Source organism: Pan troglodytes, chromosome 3, assembly GCF_028858775.2.
Source record: "Pan troglodytes isolate AG18354 chromosome 3, NHGRI_mPanTro3-v2.0_pri, whole genome shotgun sequence".
Lineage (NCBI taxonomy): Eukaryota > Metazoa > Chordata > Mammalia > Primates > Hominidae > Pan > Pan troglodytes.
Genome location: NC_072401.2, coordinates 89,883,375 through 89,896,141, shown reverse-complemented (window position 1 = coordinate 89,896,141; position 12,767 = coordinate 89,883,375). Strand labels below are relative to the sequence as shown.

The 12,767-nt window shown below is 42.7% G+C and overlaps 2 protein-coding genes across 2 annotated transcripts; both read left to right on the top strand.

The window, feature by feature from the left end:
- Positions 1-867: 867 nt before the first annotated feature.
- PIGY (phosphatidylinositol glycan anchor biosynthesis class Y) lies at positions 868-3,694 on the top strand. Its single transcript, NM_001270955.3, has 2 exons — positions 868-1,171; positions 2,648-3,694. Exon 2 carries the CDS (start codon positions 2,883-2,885, stop codon positions 3,096-3,098), a length of 216 nt encoding a protein of 71 aa, NP_001257884.1. The 5' UTR covers positions 868-1,171; positions 2,648-2,882; the 3' UTR covers positions 3,099-3,694.
- On the top strand, positions 868-3,694 carry PYURF (PIGY upstream open reading frame). Its single transcript, NM_001270957.3, has 2 exons — positions 868-1,171; positions 2,648-3,694. The coding sequence occupies exons 1-2, from the start codon at positions 969-971 to the stop codon at positions 2,787-2,789; spliced, it is 345 nt and encodes a 114-aa protein (NP_001257886.1). The 5' UTR covers positions 868-968; the 3' UTR covers positions 2,790-3,694.
- Positions 3,695-12,767: the final 9,073 nt, after the last annotated feature.

Sequence of the window (12,767 nt, the reverse complement as noted above, 5' to 3'; positions counted from 1 at the left end):
GCCCTACCTACAAGGTAGGTACAATTATTAGTCTTATACAGATAAGGAAAATGAGCAGTTAAGTCATTTGCCAAAGTCATCCAGCTACTGATTGTGGACAGGGAACCAAGCTGTCAGGCCCCAGAGCCCAAGTTCCCATCTACTACACTGTAAGAAAGAGATCTAACATGGTCACTTTCTTGGAGAGTGGGAAGCAAACCTGGGATACAAATTCACTGAATGGATCACCCACTCATTGAATGGATCTTTAACAGGCAGATCACATCTGCCTGTTACACAGTTATTTAGGCCCCTTGAGGCCTCCAAGCTCATTTATAGAAGTAAATTAGCTGTGCTTTATTACGCAAATACTTCACAGTGACTGGGTCTCAGGCAGGAAGAATTTATATATTTTGGAGGGTCAGAGGCCTAGGCCATTCCTTCCAGGTTCTCACTTTTTTTAATGAGAGAGAAAAAAGCCAAACAAGGTTACAGAAACTAATGGTATAGTAAAGATGTACATGAAACAAATGAGCGCTTTCAATACATCCATGACAATACATTCAATACAATACATAACAGTGTGTTTGAAACTTCACTTGGAGGTAACCACGTAGGTCCAAGCCTAACTCCCTACAACTCTGAGGCCTGGCCACTGGCTTCCTAGCATCCTTGCGACAGGCCCCGGTGAAAACCCAGACACCTTGACTTAAACACTGGTTTAGTTTGTAGTCTGGTAAGGCGGCGGGGCACTCACCAGAGGCCCCTGCCCTGGGGCTGTCCTCCGAACTATAGATGACGCCCGTGGGAAAAGCAGTCGGAGCAGAAGCACCCTCTGAACCAAAGCGCCCGCCCCGCCTACTCCTCGGCAGCGTTTCCTGGAGCACCAGGGGGCGGGGCCTGCCCGGCTGGCCTGGACGAACGGGAAGCCGGGAGCTCGGCCACGGGTGGCGAGGCTGCGGTGAGGCCTGGTCTCCGGCTGCCAGACCATGCTGAGTGGAGCACGCTGCAGGCTCGCCTCAGCGCTGCGGGGGACGCGCGCGCCGCCGTCCGCGGTCGCCCGTAGGTGCCTGCACGCGTCGGGGTCGCGGCCTTTGGCCGACCGGGGCAAAAAGACTGAGGAGCCGTCCCGCGCCTTCGATCCGGCGCTGCTGGAGTTCCTGGTGTGCCCGCTCTCCAAGAAGCCGCTCAGGTAACTCGCTGGCCTTGGCCCTTCCTTTGCAGCCTCCCGGTGGACGGAAAGGGAGCGGTGGACCGCGGCCTCTTGCAGCCACTGGGGCCTTGTAGGTCGGTCAGGTACTCTCCGCTGCCATATTCTGGACTCTGTCCTCGCCGGGCGCACAGCGGGCAGGACGGGGGAGACCGGAGGCCAGGGGAGCTGCGTCCCACCTCTCCCAGAACACATCGCCAGCCTGCGGGAATGGCTCGAAGCGTTTTAGGGTTCGCCACCGGCTGCGCATTGCAATCACCCGGGGACCGTTTTAAAAATGCCGATTCCCCGACAGCCCCCAAGACGGGCAGACTTGGAATGCTCGCGGAATGGGACCTGAACATTTGTATTTTCTTTCTTTCTTTTTTTTTTTTTCCTTTTAAGAGACCGGGTGCCCCCTACGTTGCCCAGACTGGCCTAGAACTCCCGCCTCAGCTTCCTCAGGAGTCGAGAGACAGGCGCCGCCCCCACGCCCAGCTTATTTGTGTTCTTAAACGGTCCCTAAATGATTTCTAACGTACCACCAGGTTTATGAACCACTGCGATTCAGGACAAGTCCAAAGCCTTCCGGTTTTTAAGCCAAGATAATGAAAAGTATTGTTGTACCCTCCAGATTCTTGTGAAAGTGTCTTGTACAACTGGTGCCTGACAATCTTAAGCAATTCAGCTGTGTTTGCTGCCCAGTGGCTCTTAGTTGTGGCCTAGCAGGTTTCGTAGAAGCCTCTTTAACTAGTTTTTGGGAAGACAGCTCTACAGTTTCCAAGCTACCAAAATTGAATATTGACAACACTAACGCTAGTATTACAAATCGCATAAACACCAAAATGTTATCAGTGGTTATCTTTGAATGGTAGATTGCTAGCAATTTTTCGTATTTCTTTTTCCCGTAATAAACATATTATTCAATTTTCTCGAACCTTGAAATTATCATTTGATTTACGTTTATAACTAGCTCACTGCAGACTTAGTGCTTTCGAAAGTTTCTTCATTTCTGCCCTCTCACCTTTTCCAGTGATTTCCTTCTAATGGATTAGTTAAGTTTCTCTACTTAGCATTTATTCTAAAACGAAGAAGTTGATTTTTCTCTAGTGTTTATTCCAGTAGTAAATTAACAGGGATGGTTTGGGGGTTGACCAAAGTAATGAAGGAATATTTGGATAAGAGAGGGGGATCTTTTCTGACTAGTATGAAAAAGAATTAAGGAATAACTTGTGAATAAGGTGAAAAAGAGAATATGAGAGAAACTGACTAAAATGGGAATAATTATAGATTGTAAGATAATTTTTCTAAGATAAAAAGTTGAATTGGCTATTGTTGCTTTTAGAATTAAAGAAGACTATTCTGGGATTAACTCCATACCAAAAATTGGATAAATAGTGGTATTTGTTGAAAATCAGGCACTTCAAGCATTTTATTTTCCCACAACTCATTTTGTTCTTTTTTTTTTTTCCACCTCAGATATGAAGCATCAACAAATGAATTGATTAATGAAGAGTTGGGAATAGCTTATCCAATCATTGATGGGATCCCTAATATGATACCACAGGCAGCTAGGATGACACGTCAAAGTAAGAAGCAAGAAGAAGTGGAGCAGCGCTAGTTCATAATTTAAAAAAATTTAAAAAACGCAACAGCCAACTTAGTACCATATACCTTTTAAAACACAGTGGCAGGTAATAAGTGGAAGAGAAGAATGTTTCTGTCTCTTCCTACGTTGACTGTTCTTATTCCACTGGTTTCTTTAGCAGGACTGTTCTACTCAGCCTCTGTGGAAGAAAACTTCCCACAGGGCTGCACTAGCACAGCCAGCCTTTGCTTTTACAGCCTGCTCTTGCCTATTACCATACCAGTGTATGTATTCTTCCACCTTTGGACTTGGATGGGTATTAAACTCTTCAGGCATAATTGATGCAACTAGAGTCAATATGCTGTATATATTAATGACAGCTCTTGGGCATCGATCTCTGAAAGCTCAAATGGATGGAATTTAGTTTGCGGGAAAGAGGCTTTGCTTTGCGCATATCAGGCTTAGGACTGTGGGAGGCTTAAGTTGCAGATGCTTCTTTTATTGTACTCTTGTTCTGCCCTTGTTTTTTGAAGGCTCTGACTTATAACTGCTGTATCAGAAGAAACATTTTGACAGTGTCTTGTTGGAGATGAACATCCCTAATTGACATGTGATGACTATTTCTTATTCCATTCATCTAAGAGTCATTGAAATTTTGTTTTGCTTGTTTGTTTAGCTTCAAGGTCTTTGGTAAAAGTCACATGTTAGGGATGACTGAAATAATTCCAAAGGAGTGATGTTGGAATAGTCCCTCTAAGGGAGAGAAATGCATTTGAACGAATGTGATATAAAACCACATAATCAAATAGAAACTTCATGTACTTACAAAAACTGAGTTTGTAAAATTACCTTCATTTCTTTGACATTAAATGCTTATATTAGCAATAAACATGTTGACACTTTCCTATAAAAAATAAACCAGTTTGCAGTAGTCATTTGTTTGTTTGGTCACAGAAGTGTTAATGATACTAAGGGAAGTTGTAAAACTGCACTAAATGTAGTTGTGTTTAGAGAGGTACTTAATACCCAAAACAGAATCATTTCCTGGGAAAGTGAGGGGTGGGAAGACTTGCAAGTAGTGGATTGTACCCTGTTGAGCTTAGAGCCATATTTGAGCCACATTTCGGTTTATTTTCCCAGGATGCCGAATAACACCACTAAGGGCATGAGCATCGACACATTAATGGCCCCTGCTTTTCTAGAACTTTCAACAAGACTAATCAAGCATAGTACAATACTTCTGAAATATAGTGTGTTTCAGTAGTTAACCCAAAGAAACCTAAGAACCGAATACAAACTTTATTTTTATTGGAATCTTATGTTAACAGAAACCTTAAACAGTGATTCTTCTGCATCAAAAAATTAAAACATGTTAGATGTGTTTTCTTTTGAATTCAAGGTATACTGTAGTACAAACAACATGTTAAAATTACCCTATGGCAACATACAGATAACCTGAAAGACTACAGGTTCCCAGGTATTTCCTGAAGAGTTGTTCTTTTCAATTAACCCTAAATCTCACACTTAACCAAGGCAGGGAAAAGGAAACAATTCTGAAAAACAAGTACATACTATATCTCAAGAAGTCAATTTCAATTTCAGCATTTGGAAGTTGAGTGTTTTACTATTTCAGGAAACACTGACAAGAATGCCCTGGGGGAGTTTAGTATTTAACACCATCCCCTCACTAATAGAATTTATTTAGCAATCAGTTGTTACAGTATAAACATATACCAGGTACAATTATAAACATAGTGCTGTGTCTTCAATTGTATAACCCTAAAGAGTAGGTAATATTGGCACCATTTTACAGATAAGGAAACAAGCACAGAGAGATTAAGTGACTTACCCAAGGTAACATAGCTAATAATTGGATGGAAATGTAAACCATCTAGCCATCTGGCTTCAGTCTTAACTACCAAGCCATGTGCCACTTTATTTTGCGCTATTTGGTCCTTTCTATTTACAAGAAAAACAGAGAAATCAAAATGTTTAGTTTCTAATTCTTATTCAAGATTGGACTAGGTGACCACCCAATCCCCTCCTTTTTTTTTTTGAGACAGGGTCTTACTCTGTTGCCCAGGCTGGAGTGCAGTGGCATGGTACGATCATGGCTCACGGCAGCCTCCACCTCCTGAGTTCAAGTGATTCTCCCACCTCAGCCTCCCAAGTAGCTGGGACTACAGTCATGTGCCACCATGCCTGGCTAATTTTTTTTTGTATTTTTTTGTAGAGATGGGGTTTCACCATGTTGTCCAGGCTGGTCTCAACTCCTGGGCTCAAGCGATCCACCTGCCTCGGCCTCCCAAAGTGCTGGGATTACAGGAGTGAGCCACCGCACCCAGCCAGTGCCTTTCTTATTGCTTAAGGCACCGTATGCTTTATTCTAGCACTTAACCTTGTGCTGCAATTGTCTGGTTTTTGTCTCCTGTCTATACAGTAAATGCTGAACATTTTAAATCTAATGTTTAGCACAGAGCAGGAACTAAGTGCCTCCTGAGTGAACACATGGCTCTGAGAAGCCTTATAACTTCAGCCAGTTACTTAGCATTCTGGGCCTCATTTTTAGGGGTAAAAAGTCCTTACCCTTGTTTCATAAAATGGTGAGGATGAAATAAAATTTTACATGTGAGGGTACTCTGTAAAGAACTAAGTGATACTTCTAGAGACCACGTGAGGAACTTTGTGGACCCATTCACCAGTGAAACAAGCCTAACTAGTGAAAATTATAAACAAAACAACCATTTAAATGGTCTGGAAATTGTCCTAAAGGCATACAGCTCATTAAATGAAGAAACGTTCAAGGAAACCTACTGAAACTTAATAAGAACAGCAAGTTTTTGTCATCTGACCCACCAACCACTTGTTTTCTGCTCCCTCTCAGTTTGGCGACGGCCACTCCAGGAGGGTGTAATCAAGAACACGGGGCTCGCTCTTCCCCCAGCTCCTAGTTGAGGGTTATGGTACCTCCTCGGAAGCATAGGCCATCAGCATAGTAAATAAAGGTAATTATGTAATTATAAAAGACAGTATAAATGCGTATTTTGTCATTCTTATTTATAGGGCAATTATATAAAAAAACCATGTTTATGCAAGATGCATTGTATCTGGGAGCCTGTAACATATATAACATATTTAGCATTAACATCACAAAGGAAATGGAGGTAAGCAAAGCTGTATTTGCAGTATGAAAATGATACCAGATAGTAACTTGAATTCATAAAAATACATGAAGAGAACCATAAGAGATAAATAATGTAATGAATGCTATAAATATATACTTGCTGTCCTTTTCTCAGTTTAAGATACATCAGATTATATAAAATAATTATAACTAAAGTATTGAGTTTGTAACATACAGATGTGATTACATAACAATAGCACAGCAAGAGGGAAAAAGGAATTGAGCACTTGATATGTGGCTAGATAAAAGTAATGCTTCTATATCTTATCGACACTTTTTTGTTGTTGCTGTTGTTGTTTGAGACGGAGTCTCACTCTCACCCAGGCTGGAGGGCGGTGGCACGATCTCTGCTCGCTGCAACCTCCGCCTCCTGGGTTCAAGTGATTCTCCTGTCTCAGCCTCCCCAGTAGCTGGGATTACAGGGGTGCACCATCACACCTGGCTAATTTTTGTGTTTTTAGTAGAGACGAGGTTTCACCATGTTGGCCAGGCTGGTCCTGAACTCCTGACCTCAAGTGATCCACCCTCCTCTGCTTCCCAAAGTGCTAGAATTACAGGAGTGAGCCACCATGCCCAGCCTCTTATTGACACTTTTATGAACAGATCAGCAGTTTTAAAAGACCTCTTAAGCCTTCATACACTGCTGGTGAGAATATAAAATGTTGCAGCTTCTTCGGAAAACAGCAAGACCACAAAAGGTCAAATGTAGAGTTGCCACATGACGCAGCAATTTCACTCCCAGGTATATACTCAAGAGAAGTGAGAACTTAAGTATTCACGACAGCTTGTATGCAAATGTTCATAGCAGCATCATTTAGGATAGCCAAAAAGTAGAAACAACCCGAACGTCCATAAACTGATGAATAGATAGATAAAATGTGATATGAATACAATGAAATAATATTTGGCAATATAAAGTGATAAAGTACTGATATATGCTAGACTATGGATGAACCTTGCAAACATCATGCTAAGTCATAGAAGCCAGTTACGAAAGGTCACATAGTCTAATTTCATTTATTTGAAATGTCCATAATAGTCAATCTCTACAGACAGACAGTAGATTAGTAGCTGCATAGAGCTGGAGAAGAAGGGGGAGATTGTGCAGTTTTGGCTAAAGGGTACAAGGTTTCTCTTTGGGGTGATAAAAATGTTCTAAAATGGACTATGGTGGCAATTTGGGAGGCCAAGCTGGGAGGATCACTTGAGCCCGGGAGTTCGAGACCAGCCTGGGCAACATAGGGAGACCCTGTCTCTACAAAAAACTAAAAAACTAAAAAAATAAAAAAATTAGCTGGGCATGGTGGTGTGTGCCTGTGGTCCCAGCTACTCAGGAGGCTGAGGTGGGAGGATCCAGCCCAGGAGGTCAAGGATGTGGTGAGCCATGATCATGCCACTGCACTCCAGCCTGGGCAACCAAGCAAGACCTTGTCTCAAAAACAAAAAACAAAACAAAACAAAAACCCAAACAGAAAAATTGACTATGGTGATGCTTGCACAATTCTGTGAAGATACTAAAAACCGTTGAGTTGTACACTATATATGGCTGAGTTACATGCTATGTGAATTATATCTCAATAAAGTTGTTAGAGGAAAATTTAAAAAGCAGTATCTCAGTGTCCAGCCTAAGGGTCAGTGGTTCCAGGTCACTTGCTGGAGGTCAGATGCTGGTTAGAGGCATGGCCAAAAGTGAATGCAGGTCTTACGCCTTCTAAATTTTGTCCACCCACTGTGCTACTTCTAGTGACCCTATGAAATATGACAACACCCTGTATTGGGAATTCAACAGGTTTCTAGTGTTCCTTCCCAAGCTTCTCACTAGCAAATCATCCTGGCTTCATATCTGTTCACAGGGACACAAGCTGCCCATTACGTACCTCATGCTGCACGCCATGGCTTTGACCCTAACACTTCCATTTGTTGCACTGTAAACCCACCATGAGGAACACCACCTTATTCCTACATTAATGAAACTCTTCCCCACTCCTCCTCCTTCTCAACAATCCGCTGACTTCACAATGCCAGGGGACCTATTGCTTCTTTAGAGACTCTTAACAAGATTCTCTTTTTAAGTGTCCTCAGCTGCATCACTGACAAATCATCTTTAACCACATGTTAATGAGATCCTTCCCACCAGCTCTAAATGAGAAATTCCCATCCTGAGGGAGCAAAACCTGGCCTATTGTGACCTACTGTCCTTCTTTATTTGCGGCCAATCCTGCAAAGAAGAGGATTTTTTTTTTTTTTGAGACGTAGTCTCGCTCTGTCGCCCAGGCTGGAGTTCAGCGGCGCAATCTCGGCTCACTGCAAGCTCTGCCTCCTGGGTTCCCGCCATTCTCCTTCCTCAGCCTCCTGAGTAGCTGGGACTACAGGCGCCCGCCACCACGCCCGGCTAATTTTTTGTATTTTTTAGTAAAGATGGAGTTTCACCGTGTTAGGCAGGATGGTCTCAATCTCCTGACCTCGTGATCCGCCCGCCTTGGCCTCCCAAAGTGCTGGGATTACAGGCGTGTATTTTTAGTAGAGACGTGGTTTCACCATGTTAGCCAGGATGGTCTCAATCTCCTGACCTCGTGATCCGCCCGCCTCGGCCTCCCAAACTGCTGGGATTACAGGCGTGAGCCACCGCGCCCGGCCCAAAGAAGGGGATTTTAAGGAGGCCCCTCTGAACCTGAGACTGCATCTGTAAGACGAAAATTATGATACCTACTTCCAGACCAAGGGAGAGTTTTAAATTAGGTAGAAAATGTGAAACTATCTAGGAGAGCCAAGAGCCACAGTAGATCCTCCCTACTGTGTGTAGTGGTGGAGAAAGCCTGTCCACTATTCCAAGTTTTGTCCCTCTTAGTGAAATGCACCATTTGGAAGCGATTGTTGTCTTCTGCATTTGCCACTAGATGGCACTTTTGGTTAACTCATGGGACCACTGGCAATTGATCCCATGAGTTAACCAAGCAGAACTTGGAAGCAGAAAGACAAGTGCACTGCTGAAATGCAGAGCTAGGTAGCATCCAGCAGAATGCCATGACAGCCGACGTGAATCCTGAAAAATGAATAGGAATAACCAAGACAGAGGAGGAGGCAGAATTGAAGCGAGGAGGTGAGGAACAGGGAGAGATAGTGGTGCAATGGGAAGAGGGTTCCAGGCAAAAGAAAAAGCATGTGTGAAAACACAGAAAAGAGACTGGGCCCGTTCAAGAAACTGAAATAGAATCATGGGCTGCTTAATGATGTTTCCAGTAACAACAGACCACATATACAACGGTAGTCCCATAAGATTATATTAGGAGCTAAAAATTCCTGTTGCCTAGTAGCATCATAGCTGTCATAATGTTGTAAAGCAATTGCTTTATTTTTAAAATAAATTTAGTGTAGCCTAAGAGTACAGTGTTTATAAAGTCTACAGTGGTGTAATGTCCTAAGCCTTCACATTCATTCACCACTTACTCACTGACTTAGAGCCACTTCCAGTCCTGCAAGCTCCATTCATGGTAAGTACCATTTTTTATCTTTTATATCATATTTTTACTGTACCTTTTCTATTTTTAGATATACAAATATTGACCATTGTGTTACAATTGCCTACAGTGTTCAGTACAGTACACATGCTGTACAGGTTTGTAGCATTGTGCAAACATCACAGAGTGTACTTACAAACACAGCATGTAAGTATACTCTGTGATGTTTGCACAATAAGAAAATCGCCCAAACAGTGGGAGATGAGGCTGGAACTGTACACAGGGCACATCAAGAAGGATTCGGGAGCTGTAATAATAGTCAGTGTCAGTGAAATCGGAATTTATTGCCTGACTTTTAAATTGTTTGGATTTGTGCAGCTGATAAACACTATGGCTCTTTTTCCCATAAAAAAGGAAAAAGAAAAAAAAGCACGTGCAGCATTCCAGAGGGTTTGTATGTTACAGATCCCTGCTGTGGCAAGTGTTCATACTTACAGTACAGTAACCACTTGTCACATGTAGATATGGAGTACTAGAAATGTGACTAATGTGACTGAGAATCTTTTAAATTTATTGAATTTTTATTAAAGAGCCAATATAGGATGGCACAGTTCTAGACTGTTTTTCCCACTGCTGCCAATGAATGTGTTTACTTTTCAAAATTCTTCAAAGACAAAGCCTTATCTACAGAGGAGTCCAACTTATTGGATAGTGCAGATACAGATTTCCAGCTTCACAGGAAGCTCTGTTGGGCAGTGTTGGTCTAGATACAAGGAGAATGTTGAGAGGCTAATGAAGTGATGGGACAAGAGTTTTTTTTTTTTTTTTTTTTTTTTTTTTGAGACTGAGTCTTGCTCTCTCGCCCAGGCTGGAGTGCAATGGCAGAATCTCAGCTCACTGCAACCTCCACCTCTCGAGTTCAAGCAATTCTCCTGCCTCAGCCTCCTGAGTAGCTGGGATTACAGGCACCTGCCACCATACCCAGCTAATTATTGTATTTTTGGTAGAGACAGGGTTTCACCATGTTGGCCATGCTGGTCTCGAACTCCTGACCTCGGGTGACCCACCTGCCTCGACCTCCCAAAGTGCTGGGATTACAGGTGTGAGCCACTGCACCCAGCCAGTAGATGATGATCTTGAGCTTAGTGCACTGGCAGTAGTGGGGTTACAGAGATGTTAAAACTAAAATTATTAGAACTTGACTTGCATGTGGAATGTGGTAAAAGAGAGGGAGAAATGGAAGATAACTGTAGGCTTCTTCTTGAAGATATTGGTGGGATCACTCCAAGCTGTGAAATATGGAAAAACATTTTTGGAATAAAAAATGACAACTTTCTCCTTGCAAATGTTGAGATTAAAGAGCCAAGGGGCATGCAGGTAGTGACATAGACTATATAGAAAAATGGCTATCATGCTGGAATATATGAATTCCTTTAGGTCAGAGGTATAGCTCCAGGTATCACAGGTAGACCTCATCTATCAGCTTAAAGAGGAGACACGTTAGCCGCGGGCCCAGTAATAACTGAAGCCAGAGACTTGATCAGGAGTCCAGGGGTTGGGGGTGTAAGGATACAAAGGAAATGGAAAATAAGTCAAGAAAAGGAGAGCAACAGTCTCGTTTCAAGGAGAAAGTAGTCAACAGTTTCAAATACAGTAGAAATGATTTAAGATGGAAATAACAAGTTTCTGTTGATTTTTACAACAAAAAAAGTCATCTGTGACTTTTACTGGAGCAGTCTGAGTGGGAGAAGTGGGGGACTGGAGGGCAGATCACAGTGTCATGGAGAGATTAAGGCAGGAATTTCCTAATTGCAGATTTTTAGGAAAAAGAATAGGAAGAAGGAAAAGGGGGATATATAATGAAGAGGAAAATTCTAAAATGTATTATCCTAATGGCAGAAATGTGGATATGGAAGAGCCTGTGGTGAAGCAATTGAAGATTAGAAGATACAGGAAAGCTGGCTGGGCATAGTGGCTCACGCCTGTAATCCCAGCACTTTGGGAGGCCAAGGTTGGTGGATCACCTGAGGCCAGGAGTTGAGACCAGCTTGGGCAACATGGCCAAACACTGTCTCTACCAAAAATATAAAAATTAGCTGGGTGTGGTGTGCATGCCTGTAATTCCAGCTACTTGGGAGGCTGAGGCATGAGAATCGCTTGAACCCAGGAAGCAGAGGTTGTGGGGAGGCAGAGGTTGTGGTGAGCCAGCATTGCACTACTGCATTCCAGCCTGGGCAATAGAGCGAGGCTCTGTCTCAAAAAAAAAAAAAAAAAAAAAAAAAAAAAAAAAAAAAAAACCAAAACAAAAAAACAAAGATATAGGAAAGCATGGAGAAATGATGGAGGTCTTGGAGGCGGAAAGGAATGCAATCAGACACCTCTCCTCAGAGACAGGAAGGGAGAAAGAAACAAAGGGTGATGGAAGTGGGTTTATAGATGGCTAACAAGTAGGAAATTCCAGGCCTGGCGTGGTGGCTCACCCCTGTAATCCCAGCACTTTGGGAGGCCAAGGTGGGTGGATCACGAGGTCTGGAGATCAAGACCACCCTGGCTAACATGGTGGAACCCCATCTCTACTAAAAATAAAAAAAATTAGCCAGGCGTGGTGGCACGTGCCTGTAGTCCCAGCTACTCGGGAGGCTGAGGCAGGAGAATCGCTTGAACCCAGGAGGCAGAGGTTGCAGTGAGCTGAGATCGCGCCACTGCATTCCAGCCTGGGCAACAGAGTGAGACTCCATCTAAAAAAAAAAAAAAAAAAATTAGGAAATTCCAGAGGTAGACCCCACTCTATCAAGTTAGGTCTAATGGGTGGACATCACACACCAGGTACAACTTTTGCTCTTTCTTCTATAACAAACATAATTTAGCACACATTTAAAAATATATATTAAATAAGATAGATTTTATTTTATCCCATTTTCTCTCTGCTTGAGAATATAAATACCACTTCATAACGGAGGAAAACATTTACTCACTGGTGTTGAATTTGTATCTTGTCTTATTATTAATTTGTTTTATTGTGTAGCAAATGAAAGACACTGTTCATTTTCTACCTATTGTGAGCTATCCTTCAAATACTTTCAGGTTGCATGTTTTATAGGTTGGCCTTGAATATCTTATTTTATTAATCATAATTGGACTCTTGTACCCTCTTAACAGACCATTGTCTTTAACCAGTTTCAAAAACTTGTTCCTCTCTTGTTTCTCCTGTGCCGTAAGCATCTCTTACAAAACTATGAGCCAAGGTAACTCCTTAAAAAGTCATCCTTGTGACTTAGGGACGGAGGCAAATTATCTTTCAACTCAAAGTTGCCCTAAATTCTGTCCCCAGGCAAACAGCTTGCCATCTTGGCGCACACACACACACAC